Source organism: Atta colombica, unplaced genomic scaffold (genome assembly GCF_001594045.1).
Source record: "Atta colombica isolate Treedump-2 unplaced genomic scaffold, Acol1.0 scaffold135, whole genome shotgun sequence".
Taxonomy (NCBI): Eukaryota; Metazoa; Arthropoda; class Insecta; order Hymenoptera; family Formicidae; genus Atta; species Atta colombica.
Genome location: NW_017259223.1, coordinates 921,399 through 943,034, shown reverse-complemented (window position 1 = coordinate 943,034; position 21,636 = coordinate 921,399). Strand labels below are relative to the sequence as shown.

The 21,636-nt window shown below is 37.8% G+C and overlaps 1 protein-coding gene across 1 annotated transcript in view; it reads left to right on the top strand.

Annotated features, from left to right (window-relative positions):
- LOC108684476 (tubby-related protein 4) overlaps positions 1-18,576 on the top strand; it is a 22,623-nt gene extending 4,047 nt beyond the window's left edge. Inside the window, exons 2-15 of the mRNA XM_018188812.1 lie at positions 3,505-3,672; positions 12,227-12,409; positions 12,724-12,831; positions 13,269-13,425; positions 13,517-13,782; positions 13,868-13,956; positions 14,085-14,219; positions 14,301-14,721; positions 15,433-15,610; positions 15,695-17,396; positions 17,495-17,608; positions 17,783-18,008; positions 18,111-18,296; positions 18,383-18,576. Of these exons, the coding sequence (XP_018044301.1) occupies positions 3,505-3,672; positions 12,227-12,409; positions 12,724-12,831; positions 13,269-13,425; positions 13,517-13,782; positions 13,868-13,956; positions 14,085-14,219; positions 14,301-14,721; positions 15,433-15,610; positions 15,695-17,396; positions 17,495-17,608; positions 17,783-18,008; positions 18,111-18,296; positions 18,383-18,499 (4,050 nt within the window). The 3' untranslated portion in view covers positions 18,500-18,576. The remainder of the gene's footprint in view (positions 1-3,504; positions 3,673-12,226; positions 12,410-12,723; positions 12,832-13,268; positions 13,426-13,516; positions 13,783-13,867; positions 13,957-14,084; positions 14,220-14,300; positions 14,722-15,432; positions 15,611-15,694; positions 17,397-17,494; positions 17,609-17,782; positions 18,009-18,110; positions 18,297-18,382) is intronic.
- Positions 18,577-21,636: the final 3,060 nt, after the last annotated feature.

Sequence of the window (21,636 nt, the reverse complement as noted above, 5' to 3'; positions counted from 1 at the left end):
TATTATATTATAATATTATTATATATATAATACTCTTAAAACCATTCAACTTTTATTTCAAACATTTTGTTTTCTCTCTTATAATTTCAACGATATTTCTTTCAAAAGACAATAAAGACCAATTTTCTTCAAAAGGGTACCTATTGTACTTCCTAAAATTTCGATTGTGTGGGCTATTATAAAACATCTCTTATTTTTTTTGTCTAAAAGACAATACTTAAAATTCATCAAAATTGGAGAAGAACATTTTCGTAGATTTCCTTGTCAGTAATTGTCAATATAAAACGTCGTTCGTATAGTCTTAATACATTCTTTCAAGACTCTCTCGTCTCTATCTCGATAATCAGTTCATACTTTCCCAATTCTAAGTATACCCATATCCATGGGCAAATACGGGGATTAATCTGACTACCAAACTCGGACACTCAAACAGGACGCAATCGATCAGAATTAATTACGATGGTCGTATTTCTTGATTGACAAGCACACCACGCCTCACGTCGTCTAATTCACCGCCGGAGATCAATCTGCAATTGGCGATTTTACGGAAGTCGACCCTCGCAGGAAGAAGTGCGATGAAAACGGTGTAGAAGTGGGGAGGCTCAATTACTGGAAAAATAATTGACTTATGGCAGAGTGAATTCGATTGAGTCACTCGAGTCAGCCGTCCCCAGGGGAATTCGATCAGTACGCTGCCCATTATTTTCGTGTTGTTAACTACCCACTTCGTCATCTTTTCGAAAGATCGAAAGATAAAAATCTTCCGCGTTTTCTCGCAAAAACACAATATAACACTGTTAATCATTACATCCTTGTTATTTATCAATGTAAAACAAGAATAAAATAATTCACTGTATCATACTGTGACCTTCCTGGAAAATTCTACGTCACCTTCACAAGAGAGACCTCCATAATAAAACGCCGATATTCCGCGGGTTTGTATACAACGACCGTTTCATATAAAATGTCAGAGAACTATTACATAGTATAAATTTTGGATGGCACCGTAAAAGGCTGCTGCAGATAAATGATCCATTAGAAGGACGGGCGCGTTACGAACGACCATTCTCAACTTGTGCCGCGATCAAGTGGGATTTTCTTGCTACTCCATTGTGTAGCGGGAAAAATTCTGCAGCTAGTTGAACCCGGTTCCCGGTTAGAGAACGACAGATCGAGTTTGTAATCCATGTGAGAATTGGGATGCGAATTTTTTAATGTGGATCCTGCTGGTGTGACATATACGTGAGATAATCCACCGTCATACATTCCCATTATATTCTCGCATTGTGAATTGCATTGTGAATCGATAACGTCATTATTGAGAGCCGTTACGCTGCTACTACTACGGCCATTGTTCGCCAGTAAATTCTATCGAAGCGTTTCGAAAAAGCAAACGTTACGCTATTCTCTCTCTCTCTCTCTCTCTCTCTCTCTCAATCCTCTGCAACGTGTGCTGTTATTCGCAGCACAAAAAATCTCGGCCCGTCTCGTTCGCCGTTCCGCAAAGTGCGTCTTCGCGCAACATCGATTTCCACCGAGCCCTCTCTATTTTCCGCGGATTGCTCTCAACGTGTTTGCGAAGATTGGATTACCGCTGATTTTTCTTCCTACGCTCCTGCTATGCTCTCTCCTCTATTGTCATATCTCTATGACTCTCAAAAAAAAAAAGGAAAGGGAAAACCACCCTCGGTGCTCATCAATCACAGCACATGGAACGTTTCTCACCGGTTGACGATGGAACTTCAACACGATTTTGGGAAACATACTGACATACACAAGTGAAGCAATGTCGACATCGTGTCCAAAAATTAGCGCAATCAACGAGATATGAATTGCTTAAAATAATTAAAGCTATTGGATGATTTGACGCGGCGGCATCTTCGTTCGATTTTTATTGTTCCAATATTAGATAATTATCCGAAGAATTTTCCCTAATGAACCGTCGAATTTTTTCGCTTCCTGTTCGTTTCGTTCATAATAGACTGCTCAAAGTGCTCAGAGGATTTTTGTAGTAGCATGATTTTAATAATCTACTCCCATATTTCATCTCATCATTATCTATTATCTATTTTACAAAAGACCGCCTCGCAAAACATCTTCATTAGATCATACTTTAATTACATCCCAGTGCGTATATACATAGATAGCATACGTGTAGAACGAGAAGTTTTGTTTATCACAAAACACGCGTGTAGAAACTATTATATGCCTACGACATATAATCCAGTTTAAAATTTTAATGAAACGCTATGATGCAGTTTATTTACGCTTACGGAGTTATCCCATGCGCAATATTTTAACGGAAACTTCATCGCGGATAAAAAAGAAGGATTCTGTTGATGAAGATCTTGATAGAATCGTGTGAAAAGTTTCTAGAACTACACTACTAAAATATATCTTTTTCATAACACGTCGTTAATCTTCTTTTCAAAACTTCGTAAAGAATGATAAATTTCTTTCTTAAAATGACGTTGTTAATTAATCCGACCGCTTTTTCAAATATATTGCAGTAAATTGGAGAAATAAGAGTCTTATCGATCGATGGGACGAATGCCAAAGGGAACGCAAATTATCTGGATTGAATATTTTCTGTATTTATGCGATTATTCCTATGCCAAAATCTAATATATATAATTTTGCTAGAACAGATATAAATATATCACTTTAATTTTATTTTCATATCGCGTGTATCTTTCGAAACGATTTTCTATTAAAAGAAAGCTTAACGCGTCGAGTAGTAGATAAACCTGTGTGAGAGAGAGAGAGAGAGAGAGAGAGAGAGAGAGAAATACTTTTAAAAATATAGCATATATTTCGATATTGTATCTTCTAAGGATTCGGATTGACTTGAGTAATTATACCTACATAATAATGGTCTGAGGGTGAAACCCTTTTCAGCATTGAAATCCTGGCTATCTAATATTGTCACGTTTAAGTGGAAACGTTACGTGTCGACGAATAGTAATAGAGTTCTAGTAAGCATCTTCGATTTCAATTGAACACTTGTGCTTTCCTGACATCGAAGGATACAGCAGTCGATCATATCGAAAATTAACCTGCCTGATTATTCATGGCGACTAATCCCTTACTTCTATACTTAGCTAAATGTAACACGTTCTAATTGAACTCGATGATCAAACTCCGTGAGTTGAATAATAAATCAGGCCTAGAAAGTAGTCTCAGGAAATGTCTAGCGTGATAAGATAGTTACTAGATAATTTATTTGCAAATTTAAGCGATATTTTATTTCACCGTCAACTCTGGTTCTCGTATTTTTAAAAAGGTCACAGTGTTCTGTATGGAACAACTCTTTTTGGTCTCATTATTTGTGCCACAGAAATTTTGAACCGTGATATTTATCGGAATTGACTCCGCCTCTTGTGAGAAAATCGTTAAAAAATCTCCACGCTAAAATTCGATGTTAATATTCATTAATCAACAGTATGACGTTTCTATACGCGCTATAACACGAAAGTTTAACTAACGTTCTCCTTTTATTTACAGGACGAAGGATGGCAACTCGATCGTATAAATTACTACCAGGAAGGATGGTTAGCCACTGGCAACGCCCGTGGCTTAGTAGGAGTGACTTTTACCACGTCGCATTGTCGCACCAGAGCCGCGGAACTTCCACTCAGGGCGAATTACAATCTCCGAGGGCATCGTAGCGAAGCAAGTATCGCTTTTCCTCTAACTTTTCGCCACCCAAACCTCTCAAGCTGTTTGAACGAAACCGACATTTAATTTCTACCTGCAGGTCTTCTCTCCCTGAGCGTCAATGACGCTTATATGCATTTTCATAGCTTCCCTCACTATAAAGTCATTGCAATATTTTCACTTAAAACTTTAATTACATGAAAAAAATTATTTTTTTACATCTTTTACATTTTATGACTTGTTTCATCAAACGGCAATTTATACATTGATTGTGAGAAAAAAATTTGTTGATATTTGTATTACATGTTACTATAATTATGATTATTACTGCAATAACATTAGCAATAATAACTAGATGTATAGTTCAATCAATAAATTATAAATATATATGTAATTGAGAATAAAAAATAACTGTAATTATAGTTGTTATTATTATTAGTATTATTGCTATAAAAATTTGCAATTACTATAAATTATAGTTCTAAATATTTTTTAGGACAATCAACAATGTAATATAGTTGTCACAAAAAACATGACACACTATAAATTTCATACATACTGTTATTACTAACATTATAGTAGTAATAATCATAATTATAGTAACATATAATTAAAATTAAAAATACCAAAAATTTGTCTCAGTGTCTATTGGATAATAATCAACATGCTCAATAATGTGAAATATTATTACAATTTCATTTTTCTCGAAATTAAATCTTTCAACGCGAGCAGTAATAATATATAGTAACATGTAATTATAGTTATAAATAACAAATATATTCTTCTCAATTTAGATTAGGTGATAACCAACGTACTCAACAATGTCAAATATTATCATAATTTCATGGTTCTCGAAATTGAACCTTTCAACGCGGGCGATATCCTATTTTGCTTCGCGATATTACGGAAGGAAGCGTACGAGGGTTATCAGTTAGTAGCAGTCAGTGTGTATGCTTTATCTGCTCGACGCACGAGCCGCGGTAACCGGTTGCAGAACGTGTGAGTTAAATCGACAAAGAAATTGGATGATTGCGCGACGCTGATAGGAGCCAACGATATATTGAATCGTTAAAGAAACGCAAGCAATTTATATAAATAAAACGACAAACACACACACACATTCTCTCTCTCTCTCTCTCTCTCTCTTTCTTTGTCTCAATTGAATTGAATGTCAATTTGCAATGCTGTCCAATAAACCATCATTATCGTTCACATCTCATTAATTTATCCCCGACTAATTTATTACTAATGCGTCGCTGATTTAAATTTCCCCACAGACGTTGTCGTTTGGCGGTAATTAAATAAAGTTTATTAATATTTCAGTCGATGCGATTTAACAGTTTCGCAACATATCCTCGTATATACCATTGCTGTATGTAACATCAGCTCCATCGGACCGAAACTTCATGTAATCTCTGTATCGGTAGTAAACGGACGCGCGCCAGCAAACCGGGAGTCCTTTGTGGCCCTTAATCGATATTAAGCCGTGGTGCGCTTTTAACAAACTGTTTGCAGGTGCCCTACAGTCGCGCGATTTCACGAACGGCGTCTGCACACGCTCGACCAACTCTCGGCAAGCTACTGCCGTTCCGGCTCCTCCAATATTAATATCACCGGCTTAAAATCTCGGGGGTTACACCCCATGAATTTGCTATATATCCGTCGTTCTCGCGCGCGCATTATTACACCGCGTTTCACTCCTCTTCTATTATAAGTTCATCATTACAAGTTCATCATTCCCCAGACTTTCTCTGCTTCTGCATTTGCTTAACAAGGACTCAACATACAATAGAACGCGAGTAATGGTGCTTGCCAACCATAAATCTATAAATAATACATGATGCCAGAGTGCTTATAGATATGAAGATCATTATACGAGGATGGTGGCCATCTGTAGCGAGATAAATTGAAACTTGCGAGTTTCACGATATACTCGCACCATTTCTTCCTGAATAAAACTTGGAAAATCTTTTTCTGACAATTTTCTCTGCTGATATATGTATATTCTCAGATATATTGCGTATTATACAGGCTCACGCTGCTTGCCAGAGCACACCTTTCTCTCATCCATATCCTTTACGAATACGAGGCACTTCTGTTCGAGGGGTTGCTTTGTAGAATAACGGGGCGAAGAATAAGGAGAGATTGGATAAGTGTCGCGAGCGTACTTCACGTGATGAGACAAATGAGACGTTGACGCGTTCCTTTTGAGGAATTCGTCTCTCGCACGTTCACTATCCACCCGCTGAGACGTCTGAAGTCTAGAAATCTAGTGAAAATATTTGTTTCAGCTAAAGTGCTTCGAATAGTACTGTTATTCAAGGAAAACATGTCAAAAATGTGAAAAATGCGAAGCAATGAAGTCTGTTGTTTTATGGAGACGGTGCAAGTTTTCATGAATTTTTATTATAGGTATTATTTATTATAGGTATTCGCTAGATATTTTTCTACATCCGCGCGACCTCGTGTACAATGGCGTATATGTATATTTAAACCAAGCTACAATACAGCTACTCGAGGTTAATGCGCAATGATAATTTATTCGACGGCGTTAATTAAATTAAGATCAGCATTCCGGCATCAGCGCTTGCTCTGAACACGATAGCGGCACGTGTGCATACGTGTGTATGTGTGTATGTTATCGGCTCACGTTCATCAGTTAACTTTCTCGGACTCTATGGACCTTTTGCCCCGATTAAACGGGTCTCAGTCAATAAGTCAACGGAATCAACATAAGACTGGCACGCAGGTACAAAGCGATCGTCATATAATGCACACGAGGAAACGATCTTGACAACGGGAACCAGGTCAGATGGTGTGGTACAAAGTTAGAACGAGACTACATTTTGTTACGTCGCGTCAATTTACGCTGTACACGCGTTTAAATTATGCATTCGCGCTAGATAAGTCGATTGCAATGCTCGCGCAGCAGAAGCTAGATACGGAAACGTATGTAGAGGTGGAAAACCGTTCACCACTGTTAGAAACTCCGATCGCGATCGATGACAATTTGATGAGATTCTGACAGCGGAACTTTCGATGGTTCAGTTTTGCAATCGTGCTTGACTACCGATCAAACAAACAAGTTGTTTAAAAAGAAATCTCATTTTATCTATCAAAATTCATGTATACATGGCTCGGCGAAGAAAAACTTTAGTTTCGAAATTTTGCGTCCACTTCGGTCCACATTTCAGAGCTTAAGGGTAGTCGCCGTAGTATCGATCTGGTACGCAGTGCTGTTTTAAGACCGCGGTTCTCAACCCTGTTTTCGCGACGGCTGCTTCATCACTATCGGTAACGTCTTTTTATATGCAACGTCGACTTTTTTTTTATTTTTCATCGTTAACATGAGTTACATGTACATTAGCGTTGTTTAAAAATAGGAAACGGCACGCCTTGAATATACTATAAGTCGTTCCAGTTGCTATTTATAAAATAAGTAACGAACACTTTTACGATGATATCGTCCCTGCGTTAAATAAATGATATTCCCAAATGGCGAAAGAAAGCAATCAGCTTAACGTAATTCAGGACACAATATTTCTCTAGATTGCGACTGGTGACTTTGCGATAAGGGTGTATTTTCAGTTATTTCTGTTCTAGGCCGTACCAGCCACGTTTGGACTTCGAATCAATAGCGCGATTATATCTGTATTTCTTGTACAGTAACTGTCACTTATACGAATGAACATAATTTCCGCGTTTTTCTAACACGCAATTACAGAATCTGTTAATTTCCAAGTTTTCTTTTTTTCCCTTCTTTTCCTTTCCCTGAATCCTCGTGGATCATGATTCAATTATCATTCGTTATGACCCTATTAAAATAACAGACAGGACTCTATCTACATATGAAAGTAAGGAACATTTCATATATGACTTGCTTGTGAAAAATTCAGACTCCAACTCAAATTCAAGCACCCAACGCTTCGCCTTATAGTACAATTCTAACAAGCAACTTTTTAAGCATAAGTTGGATTTTATTGTTACAACCCAGTTAAGAGATCCGTCTTGTAGGTCTCGTTACTCGCAAAAAAGATGAAATTTTTATGTCGGCGGAAAAATTTTTTTCTTGCTTTGACATCATTAGCCTCTCAGAGAGTCCCTGTCTTGTAATAAATGTATAAGTAACGCCGAAGAGACTTGAAAACGTAACTACAGGGTCAGACTGCAAACCCGGTAATCCTTTGGGAGATAAAACATATCAAGTACGCGTGTCCATCGGATAGAGCTGTTAAAACGAGCGTATCGTACTAGAAGATAACTCCGTGGAATATTAAACGAGCAATATTATATTATACATTATAAATTATTCATCCCGCGGACTCAATACACTTTGATCGCTTCCTGTTAAACTAGCAGAATTTGGTAGTGGGAAGGCATGTGAGGTTGGATCAGTGGAGCATACTGTGGATCAATGTAATATATTAAAATATCTGCAATTTCGGGGGCATTCGGGATCGAACGTTTATTGATTGACAGATTCTATTTTTACAGAACTTCTATAAAAAATTCATGAGTTATTTTGGGGGAGAAGATATATTAGAAGATAACATAAAATATTTTATACGAGAAACGAAATGCTAAATTTTATGGAGTTTCTCATTTATTTATAATTTTTTACACTTGCATGTTCATTAAAGTTTCATGTAAATTATCACTCGTATTATCACTTGTATTATTTTGTATTATTTTGTAGATTTAACGAATGGGGCACGATTTAACTTTACGCACGAGCTCAAAAAAATTCTTTCACATTTATCAGGCACATCTTTCAGGCACGAGAAGTCTTTGCATAATACAAGAAACTCGAAACAGAAAAGAGAGTATCGAGAAGTGTAAATTTCGATATGTCTTGTCATAAATTACGGGGTGAGAAATTGACCCAAAAAAAAGAGTACGAAGGATTTCTCATGGGATATGTGGCGCGTGATGTTACCTTGACATTGAAAAAAACCGAGTGTGGAAAGGAGCATCATTGATTTATCAAACGAGCTCGTCGTACGAGGCGCACTCCGGCACTTGCTGCAGCTTTTACCGCAATGCATTAGCAGTCAAAAGATTACGTGACGATCATTCCCTGCCCTTTCAAAAGTCGCCTGGCGCGGAAAGCCGCAATATATTTTGAAAGAAATTCAACATCTTCTATTAATATACATTTCTGCAATATAACTGGATGAGGATTATATTACGCGTATAATACGATGTTGGAATAAAAAAGATGATAATTTCATGTCGCATTAATAGCGAGGTTTTACATTCTCTGTGTTGGAATGAAGAAGATCAGATTGCACGAAAGAATGACGAAGAAAGAAAGACATATATATATATCGCGAGAAACGCAATAAAGCATTTCCTTTGAATAATTTTAATTACGTCCTTTCGCTATTTTCCTCATTCTCAATCAGCCTCTTCTGTCGAAACAAGAGGCAAAATGTACGAGATATATATTTCCGTGACGATGCTACAGGTCGTGAAACTCTCAACGGACCGTAACGAAAAAAAGAAAACGCAACGACTTCTCATTCGGTGCTTTTTACAAGTTCGAAAATACAATTACGTTGAATTACCAGACGCGCCATTGCGTCCTCACCCTGCAATAAGCGCATAAAGGGAAAGCGTAGATAAAGGGGACATGGGAAGTCAGCGGATAGTGCTATTCACGTTCGATGGTTAAGCGAAAAATGTATGCTGGGAAATATGACTTCCCCGTCGCTGTTTAACGCTGTGTAACAAAAGTGGGGGTGATCGTAGCGTACATCGCATAAAAGCTGATAATTCTATGTAGAGTATGCTCCATCGCTGAACATGATTACGTGAAAGAGCATTCAAAATAAATGCACTGCGTCAATTTATGTGCCATCTCCTATACAGATGTACTGAGAAAAAAATACTAAATTTTTAAATAAATATTTATTTGGATAATAAACTAAATATTTACTTACAGAAAATAAATATTTGTTTACACAATAAAAAGAAATTATTAATCAAAGTAATAATTCTTGTAAAAATTAATATATCTTTATATTTAATAAATATTTAATTAGCGTTATTCAAACAAAAGATTTATTAAAATTTAGTATATCTTTTCGGTGTAGTTACGTATAAGTGAATTTGTTTTTAATTTCAATTTTCCATTCTGCTCGAAATTTGCAATAAAACACAATAAAGAGTGTAATAAACGTTCTAGTAAGTCTCGTGCAAAAGAGACGCTTGTATAAGTACGGTCTTCGATTCTAAACGGTTCCTTCAGATGAACGTTCCCCACGATCTTACACTGCATGCGATTCACGAGAAAATCCGAAGCGGCCTTACGAGTTTCTTATCGATCAGCAGGCTCGCACCATCTCCGTTATTTCCTGACTTTCTCGCACGATCATGTCTCTGCAATTTACAATGTACCCTCAGACAGATTTTATTGCATCTGTAGGGCGTCGCACGGAAAATTCCGTTTATTCCTATCAAGCGAGACCAGCTTATCGTAACGCAATTTCATTCACCGGCAAAATTCTACATGATGGAGTTTCGTTTAAAATCACAAAAGAGAACGAGAAACTTTTTTAAAACATTGGCTGTCCAAAATTTCTTGTCCGCGATTAACACATCCCAAAAAAAAAGTTCCGCTGAAATTATTTCACGTTTTAGAACAGCGAAATTGCTGAAAATTTGTTGAAACTTCATTGAAAGTGAATTTTTCAACTAACAAACTGAAAAATCATTGAAATCTCATCGAAATTTCTCTAAAATTTTCTAAAATTTCTCTGAAATTCTTGCTGAAATTTGTCTGAAAATTTTGTTGAAATTTTTTTGAAATTTTGTCGAAAATGAATTTTTCAGTTAAAAATCGGTGAAATTAAATTAAAAATTTTTTGAAATTATAAAATTTTATTGAAAAGTATTCCAAAACATGAAATAATTTCAGCAACATTTTTCCACCAGGGATTGTTTCGAACTGATATAAATAAAATCCTTTATCGGTGATTTTTATAATAATAGACTTGAGATATTACAGCATTATGTAAGTTTGTAAGTTTATACACTTTATTAAATTTAAAGAAAAATAGTTTCTGATTTATTACAGCCAATGCGATCCTTACTTCGTATATTTCGAAAAATACAATTTCAAGAAAAGAAATGTTTGCGACGATCTGTAAGTTAATCAATCATAAAGAGAGTTGCACAACATGTGAAGAATAAGTTGTTCTGTAAATTTATTGATAATTTTTCGATTTTTCTTTGCTCATACCATACAACGCCCGTACGTGCGCGCGCGCGCGCGGTGTAATGGGGTTAATGCACACGTGTACAACTTGTCGCCACGCACGTCACGTACGGTATCCTCCTTCTCATTTTTCGCAGTTCACCCTTGGTGACTTCGTCCGCGTTTTCCCCTCAAACAATACCGGACGACCGATCAAAGCTTTACGAACAGGGAAATTAATCTGTCGTGTATTTCAAAAGTCCGGAGAAAAATAATAGTGACTGAAGAGGATTTAAGATAAAGAAAAAGTTATAATTTATTCCGCAATTTGTGGAAAAAATTAATTTTCGAAAGACAAAATTGAAGAATAACAAATTAAAGAATAACAAAATGTATGAAAATAAATTATATAGGTATCTTATTTAAAATAACTTCACGATAAGTTGTTACATAAATTAAAAAATGTTATAAATACATAAATTTGCAGTTGTCTGTTTATTATATGATTGCGATTAGTTGTAACTCGAGCAAGAAATATTCGCAGAGATATAAATAGTCATAGGATAGAAATGAGTTGTTATCTAATATTTTCAATCCATAAATTAATTTTCCGATAAACTTCTATTTGCCGTATCAGCACGATAAAAATATAGTCGCCGTCGCTCGTAAACGCAGTGGAAAGCAATCGATCGAGGATGGAGCAATGACACCGCGTGGATGTAACTTGCATGTATCCGCGATTTCACCCCATGCAAAACTTATTCCAGCCTACAGCGAGATAAACCTTAAAAGCGAGGGTCGTGATTACCGCTCTTGACGGAGTGGCTTAATCCCTTCAAACACTCATGATTACCTTTCTTGCAGGATTGGTTTAATCTCTTCTAATCCTCAGGGATATCATATCATCGAAGAAGTCACGCATTTGAAACGATTTAATCAAAATATGTTTTCTAATCAAAATTTTCTAATGAATACTAGTGCGAATCGCAAAATTTTACCCGAAACATTAATTCTTAATTATGTTAATTATCTCACATTCAAGATATAGATATATAAGAAGGATATTTTGATTAAGGTTGAAAAATTTTCGAGGAGACTAGCACTAATTAAGGCTTAGGTTTACTCTTGATTAGAGCCCATGAAATTAATTACAGACTCAAGGTGAAATACCGAAGATGAATTTACGGCGTATTAAAGCGAGCAGCGTAAAATACTGTTTTTATAACGGAATAAATTGATGGAAAATTGAAAATTCTTGTAAACAATACGTCAACAGCAATCAATTGAAATTTTATCATAACTGATGATTTTGTCTATAACTAATAATCTTTTAAAGTAATTCATAAAGTTTATTTATTTGGTGTTGCACAGGTAATACTTGTTAAGTGGAACGAACCGTATCAAAAGTTGGCCTCGTGTGACAGTTCGGGTGTAATTTTCGTTTGGATCAAATACGACGGACGATGGAGTATAGAATTAATCAACGACAGAAACACACCTGTTACGCACTTCTCCTGGTCCCACGACGGCCGTATGGCTCTTATATGTTACAGAGTGAGTTACTATTATTTGAGATTGTTACTGTGATTTCCCTTCAGACACGAACTTCATTCACCGTTCCAATATTATGATGTAATAAAAAAAAATTTGTTTTTTCATTTTTTAAATTGAAACAAAAATATAAAAAAACTGTGTTACTTTGAAGTGTTTATTTTATGGATTGCATATTCAGTATAAAAGAGTATTCTAATGCTTGTCCAGATATACTTTAGACTTTAGAGCTTTATGTATTAATTTACGATTCTCGTCATAAATATAGCTCACACGTTTTCTGCGGAGGATCATTTGCAGAGAATGTTTTATTGCAGGATGGCTTCGTATTGGTCGGCAGCGTCGCCGGTCAAAGGTATTGGTCGTCAATGCTCAACGACAAAGCGACGATAACTTGCGGCATTTGGACCCCGGACGATCAGCAGGTTTGAAAGAAAAGTTTTAATAAAACGTTTTTCTTGGTTTTCTATTTATCCAAAATACTATATCGCTACAGAAAAGATAAATCGATGTCTATAATAGTCGCCAAATATTTTAACTAATGATTAGAAGTATCAAAAAGTTGTGAGGAATAAACTTAAAGTTTGTTCAATACAAATCTAATTATTATTGAACATTGCCATTTGGAAATTGACTGTGACATGACAAATAATACACAAATTTAAGTTGTATTTTACACGATACGACAAGTACTTGCCTAATAGAAGCATTCTTAGCATTGTGGTGCAATATTATACTCAATCATCGTTGATGGGAACTTAGTACGAGTTAAAAACTTTCCTTTTATTGTCGATAAAAATGTTTTCGATAGAAAAGAAATAAAATGACATTATTCACCTCCGACATTGTTCTACGATAAAAGGTCTATTTTGGGACAACTGCGGGTCAGTTAATCGTAATGGATGTTCACGGGGCTATGGTGTCGGAGGTACAATTAGCGGCCGGGGTTACGTCAATGGCCTGGAGTGCCGAAAAATTCACGATGGAAGAGGATGAAACGTGTGATCGATCTCAGAAAGGTATTAATCGTAGCTTTTAGAATCGATCCGAAAGGGATTGAGACCAACATGATGCACGGTTAATGCATTTATGATATATGTGCAAGCGCAGATGACCGGAACTACGTGCTGGCTGTTTGTCTTGCCGATGGTAACATTGTCATGTTGCGATCGTTCGATGACGTGTCACCAATTACGATACGTAGTAATCTGAAGCCACCCTTGCACGCCGAATGGAGTAACTCCAGGAAACTGTTAGCTATCGCCGGCACGAAGGAATCGTCCGAGCAGGGTAGTTCGCAGGAATACACGAATCTCCTAAAGTTTTATTCAGTCAACGGTACTCTCGTGTACACGACAGAGATTCCGTACACGCAAGTACGTCCATGTTAAAAGAACTTATTTCCTTTTATCTCGTTGACGATTTAAAATAATTTATTTTATGATTTTCTTGGTGGTTTAGTGTCCTGTATCGGCATTGACATGGGGACACAATGACAGGCGGCTCTTCGTAGCGACTGGAGCGCGCGTTCATGCCGCATGGGTCTCCAGGTAACTTCTTATTTTAATTAATTTGTTTAATATATAGATAATATGACCGACAATTCAAGTATATAATTCTTGCCGAAATAACATACCAAAAGATAACGAAATAGAAAGAATTGAATTGTTCTTTACAGAAGAGTCGGTTCACTTCAACTGTTGTCGAGACTAGCGGTGAGAGCGGCTCTCACGAGGGAATCAAGTGTTCAACATCTTCCGTTACCACCGCGATTGAGAGCCTCGGTGGCCGCTCTTTTCGCTAATACCATACGGTAACAAAAATTTTACAAACTCTTTAACTCAATGTAACAGAACGCCATTTAGATGCATATGTGTTTTTATGCATTTTTCAGATGTTCGGTACCGGAACCAAGAGAGCTGCGACGCTTCGTGTCAAGGCCGCCGCCGGGAGGCAGCCGATTACATTGCACTATGCTCAGGCATGCCATAGAGCCTGTGCCATGTTACACCCTTTATTTAGAGTACTTAGGTGGTCTGGTACCGCTTTTGAAGGGCAGACGGACCAGCAAGATCCGGCCCGAGTTTGTGATATTCGATCCGCAAAGTCAAGAGGCTCTGCAAGTATTCGACGATACGTCACAGTGCCCGTCATACAGCGACGGCTCAGACACAGAAAAGGACACCGCGGATTTGTGCGGATCGCCTCGCTACAGAAAGAAGAATAGAAAAAGAAGAGAAGAGAGGACGAGTGACGAAGCAATAGAACGAGAGGAAAAGACAAACGATCTTGCATATGTGGATACATTGCCAGAGGTAATAGAATCTCTCTTTCTCTCTCTCTCCCTCCCCCCCCTCTCTCTCTCTCTCTCTCTCTCTCTCTCTCTCTCTGCTAAATTATTTTCTTTGTAACTAATTTTCTTTTATTTTTATAAATTTTTTCTATATTATATTTGTTTTAATTTGTTTGCTTTTAGAGGGCACAGTTCTAGAACAAAAATTAATGTTCCATTTATCTCTAGTTCTTTTTTTCTCTTTCCTTTGTATTTATCTCTATTGTATTACTCTTTAAATTCCATGAAGTGAACATTCGAAGAGATTGAAAATTTAGCTTGTTTTGAAAAAAGAGTGAAAATACGATCAAGAATGGCAGATTTTCACTCTTTTTAAAGTGAGATTTATTGTTTTGGGATGAGATTCATTCCAAAGGAGTGAATCTATTTCAAAAAAGTGTACTTTTTAATAAGAGTATTTTCACTCTTTTTTCAAAACAGGCTAAATTTTCAGTCTCTTCGAATAAGATTTCATTCCACAAGATTTAGAGAGTAGAATGATTCGTATAAAATATTGTATTCTCATATACGCAAATCGCGTCATCGTATCTTTCGGGATAATGAATTGCATGCCGAGCGCAGACTTTGACAAGTCTTCTATATCAAAGGGAGCGTACACTACTCGCGTGACAAACGGGTGTAGCTATGTATATGTTGTCGTTGGATATTTCTAACGGAGCGTATCTGTTCATAGCACGCGAGGTTGGTTGAGGTAACGTCGAACATCTGGGGCACGAAATTCAAGTTTCACGGCTTGGCAGATTCGGTTCCCGCAAACCTAGGTCAGGTAACATATCGAACGTCGTTGCTACACCTACAACCCAGGCAAATGACGCTCGTGATGACGGAGCTCCGGGACGATTTGCCCTCTGGTAATTTATGATATTAATTCAGTTGCATGACTAATTTTTCTGCAGTTTATAGAAGCTTAATAACGTATGATTATTTTCCTGTAGGTCCAGATCCAACGTTCAACCCCAATCTGTTCTCCGAGGACGAGGAGGAGTCGTACCAGGAGGCAAGCTCGCGAGTTACTCCAGAGGCGCAACCGCCGCCGATCGCACCGATGACTCCTCGTAATGCTCGACTGAACCATCCGAATCGACCGAAGTCTCAAATCTCAAATCAATTCTTGACAACGGAGACTTTGCCGACGTCGCTAGGAAAAATCGAAAATTACGAGAGCGAGTATGTTCCATACGTCGATCTGCAGGACATGGGCAATCTTTACGAAAATATCAGAAATGCTCCTACGAACACTTATCGGACACCGCCTCGGCACAATCCGCCGAGATGTTGCGACGTACCGGCCTTACAATCGCCGAAAAATGCGGTCGCGCCCACACAAACCTTAATAGCGACTTCGAACGCGGGTGCTGATTTCGCCAGCAGCATTCAAAGAATGAAGAACGCTCTAGCAGATCAGCAAACGGGCATACCGACGAAGAAGGAACTGGAGAACAATAAGCTCAATCAAATCTCGCAAGATGACAAACCGTGCCTGACATCGGCCTGTGCGACTAATATCATTTCTGTGTCTATGCAAAATGGTCAAGCCTTGAATACGGAAGCGTCGAGCAGTCGATATATCTCTCAAAGTTCGGTTTTGAACGGTTTGGAGAGTATCGATTGCGCTTCGGCGCAAACCGTATATCTGAATGGTCTAAATAATATGGGGTGCGCGAGCAACGTTTTGACCGCTTCGCATCCTATCAGCGGTGTCCAAACAATGATGTCGCCGAGCGCTCATAGTTTTGTACATAGTAAAAATAATCAAAATTCCGGAACGAGTACGACGGACGCTAATACGCCTTCAAATAGCTCTTTACTCGGGCAAGCTTCGGGTGTAGTTCTTAATAAGAATGGTATACACGGAGTTGTTTCGCCGGCATGTTCCTATCAGTTCCCGGAGAATATTGATCAGTGCTTTGGGTCATCGTGTTCGCAGTGTTTCTCAAAGCACAAAGACTCTAAGTGCCACGTGTGCTACGGAAAGACAAATCCCGGCTACGTGAATGTCGGAGCTCTCGCTAATGTTAAACTTGACGAGGATTTAATGCGATTTAGCGACGATGAACCACGTGACGATATTGAGGGGTCAGAACAGTCGCGAGGCGTTCATAGAACTTCAACAGTCATCAGTATCGGTCCGATGTGCTCAAATGACTCGATAGTTCGAAGCTGTAGCGTCGGATACTTGGATCTTGTGGATGCCCAATTAGTCCCATGTGACGTAGTCTTGCGAATGCTGCGTAGAGACGCGCCGAACAAGAGGCTAGTGTTGGTGTCGCGGAAAACAAAACGGCGGAAAAAGGCCAAACCTCAACATGATGTGAGTCAGCCGAGCTCGAAACCGCCCAGACTCCGCAACTGTGGCAAGTCCAAGAGTCTCGATTCCAGCGATATATTTCCGAGTAACGAACAGATATCCTCTCCGCCGCAATTACCAGAACATGTGGAGGAGGCAACGGGGTTAGTCAATTCCGAAGTTACCGAAGAAGATGTGACAAAGCGCGACGAATCGACAGAATTATCGAAAGATGAGATTCATGAGATTCCCGATAAACGCAAGGAAAATAATCGCAACGAAAGTAACATTGTTCGCGAAGCTTATAGGGAAAAGCCATGTCGATTAGATGCTACTGCATCTTCCATCAAGTAAGTACTTCAAAATAGATCGTACATATATATATATACAATAATAAAAGAAAATTGCTTTCCGAACAGTTTCAAGTAAAAAGCTAATTATATTTCAGAGGATCGAGTCCAAGTGGATCCTTTGCTTCTTCGCTCGACGGTCTTGCTGCGAGACTTCGCGATTTCGATGATAATCATTCTTTGCCTCCTCCTTCTCCTCGACCATCATCAAGGTAGTATATGTATTTCTATTATACGAGAATAGTTCAAATATGAATGAAACCTTTTTTCGTGTAAATACATCTACCAATTGATTTGTATTCACACAAAAAAAAGTTCGTTCGTATTTGAATCATTCATGTATTTATTATGGACTATGCGTGCAAATAATTCACTATCCTCACCAGATTGCCGAGAAGTTCACCTAGTAGCCCAGCACCTTCTAAAAAAGGCAAGAGACCGGCATCGGCCTCTCCAATTCGAAGAAGACTCTTGTCAAGCCCGTTATTGAATAGAAGAATGAGAAAGAGTCGTGGCGAAAGCTCGGACGAGGAGGGTCTCCTTCAAGATGATTCATCAACGGCGAGTTATCGAGACCTAGAAACATTCCAGAAAGCTCAACTACGTCAGAAGGTTTATATCGCAAATATTTCCAACTGTAGAGAAGGAATATTCGATAAATACACTACATTAAAAAACGCAGAACAATACTGACGATATCGATATTGTTTACAGCTCAAGCAGAGAGGAATGGGAATTTCTGGTTCCAAATCGGAAGCGATAAGGCGCGATGCACAATTGGTGATGCACAACAAAGCGCCCATGTGGAACGAGGCTAGTCAAGTGTATCAACTTGATTTTGGTGGTAGAGTGACTCAAGAAAGCGCTAAGAATTTTCAAATCGAATTCAGAGACAGACAGGTAAGATCAAATCAAGTGCATCTTCTACAAGTTTTTCCACGAGTTCAATTGTGTAAAATATCGTTAAAGTGAAAATATCGTTTCAGGTGATGCAATTCGGAAGAATAGATGGCAATGCGTACACGTTGGATTTCCAATATCCATTCAGCGCTTTGCAAGCATTCGCCGTTGCCCTGGCGAATGTCACGCAGCGGCTTAAGTAACTGTTACTTTCAAAAACATCTAAATTATATGGTGAAAATTATAAGAATTTAATAAGAAGCTACAAAATGTCTGCATTTAGAAGCGCGTTTAAGAATGAAAGAATCGGAAAGAATCCTTAATAAATAGGAATGAAAGTTCGCAAGATTTTTAATCATTAAGCTCGCGTGAAGCAACATCTGCTAATCGCGAAATGAAAATGCTGATGGACACATTTTTGACGATAATGGCTGACCAAATCGCTTAACTGTTTAATTGTGTGTCGATTCTATCATGGCGGAAAGAATCGAGTAGCTGGAAATCGCTTTTGCGAGGCGTTTGCTGAAATAGGCAAATCGATGTGCAATGAGTTAATGAAATATATGCTAATTTGCGAGTGCAGTTGCGAGCGATTTGAATTGGAGTGGAACACAAAGATTTTGCGGCAGCTATATAACGTTTCGTTGAACGCTTCTTCGTCGTACCGTCCAAAATATTTCGTTTCTCCCAACTTCGAGCGCTCATTTTTGTATAGTTTATGCGACACGTTGGAGTCTAGCGACGCTGTTAAAGGTTCATCTCGTTCATTTTTGCGGTCCGCCGGGTGTATATTCGAATTTTATACACATATACTATATATTGACAGACTCGCACGTGCGAGCGACAGTTTCATGTTGTTCAATTAAATGTTTCTTAACGCGTATGGTGAAAATAATGATAATAATAGTAATGATAATGATAACGATAATAATATTAATAATTATAATGATAATAAGATTAACGATAGTACGTAACATTTGACGTCCGGCCTGTAATGTGGTCTTCGCCATTAATGATAACAGGACAGACTAATCCTAAGGAGAGAGATCGAAAGGTCAGAGCGAAAGTATGTACGTGTATAAGCGAGTGTATGCGGCAAGATAAACGTTGTCTGTAATACTTAATCCTAGTCGCATGATCACCGTGGTGCTCACTTCGTCGGTTCCATATTGCGAATGCGAATCGATATCAGGCCTATTAGATACAAAATGCTGCTATCAGCGAAAAATACGCCGCGTTATGATGTCGAGCTTTATGAAGAGAGGGGCGTTCGAAACAAAAAGGACCGTAACATTCTGCAGACAATATGCAACGCAGATCATGTCAGGATTTTCTTTCATTGCTATCTATCTAGATCAAGATCGTGCAATTTGCGACTCAGATTTAGACTTTTTACGCGATGTGTTTTTCGATGCAGATTTAAATGCCCTAAATGCCTCAGAAATAATGATAGTAGACTCGAACATTTAAGTCTACTTGGTAAATACTAATTAAAGTTATTAATAATTAAAAACACTAAAAATAAATTTAACTAACAGTAATATTGCATCAATATTATAATTTCCCACTCAACAATATAAATATAACACACATATAGTTATATTATTGAGTGATAGTTATATTATTGAGTAAAAAATTGTAACATTGATGTAATTTCTGAACATTTCTGAATATTCGGGTATCCTGGTATTTCATTATCGAATTATCAACTCTACTTTACACTGCGCATCTCGAATTCGCAGTACCTTCGTGTTCGTGACGCCCCACTATCAGTGACATTATTGACAGCCTTTTCTAGAACTATTCTCGCCAGGTATTCGCAACTAATCGTCGAAGTACAAAACGGTAGGTCGTACGATTAATCCGTTTTTTCTAGTCGTCCTTACTATTATCTTTAACTCCCATTCGTAAATCGCAGCAAGTAATCATAAACGTCGAGGACTATTTTAATGTAAATGCGAACATAAATCGCGAGCTCGTGCAACGACGCAGGTGACGTTCAATCAGGCGTGTTGAGATGTAGACCTATCAGAATGATAAGACTTTTGGAAATCGCGTGATTTTTTTCCCGATATTATAAATGGAGGGTCAGATCGACCAGCACAGGTTCGCGAGCATTTTATGTAGAACAAGAAAGATTTTGTTTTCCAAACGCAGATTTCTCTTTCATTCGCGAGCGCATGCTATATATCAGTTGGAAGAAATTGATCTTCATCTGATTACAACTTTATAATAACGTAACAAACAAGTATATATAGAGATATTTTTTTCTCAAACAAATAAGGAGATGTCATTGATCACTAATTATCCCTGACTGAGACGAGAAGCGATCATGCAACCAGGAAAAAGAAATTAATATGCGCATGCGAGTGGAAGATAATTTCGAATCATTTTCCGCGCTACATTACATTTCGATTAACAACTCATTTCACCATCCGATATCGAAACATATTTCGTTTGTGCGAGAATGTTGCATCCTCAACCGAGCAAAACGGACTTGAGTCACGCTAATAGTAAACGAAACATAACATTCATATCGAGGCCTCTTTAAACGTGCTTCTCGAATATGCATGAGCGGTTTTGCGAAATAATCGCGAGTGAAGTATCGTAGAATGTCAGAATTATTGCATAATTCGAAACATATGATCGAATTCGCATAAAAATACGCGTTTCGTGTAAATTCGAACATCATATAAAAGATGGTTCCAGACCGAACTGGCATGACGAACGATAAAGAAATATTCACGACGATTCGTATAAAAAGAATTTTTCTTATGATGCACCAATAAAAGAACACATGTCGATTCGGACATCTTCGCGATATCATTCAAATAAATTCGTTCTTTCATGCTCGTTCCAGTTCCTTCCTTAGCTTGGATTCGCCTTACAATAGAATGTTTTTCTAGTCAAGTAATCGACGCTGTGATTGTCCGCACGCATAAAGACGAGATTACGTGTAATTTTTTTTGTAAATTTCCGAGAGACTTTTAGTGCACCATAGTATTGCGCGACGCTTTCAACGCCGGTAAATAGAGTGCCTACATTTGCATTTTACGTGAAACCGCCTATTTAACGCGCAGTGATTAACTTTCGAGTTCCGCGACGCGAACAATGATGTAACAGCCCATGTCTTTCGTTTCGGTCCGAAGGGGTTGTCGTTATTTTTGCACGTACTCCACGTTTAAGCTGCACTATTTCTTCAAGTTAGAAACTCTATAATAAACAGAATCTGGTTATGAGTGATTGTCTTCTTTTTGTTTAAAATACGAAAAAGAAAGACAATAATTTCTCTTTATATATACATATACTACCTCATTCTAATATATACTGTTTTACTTTA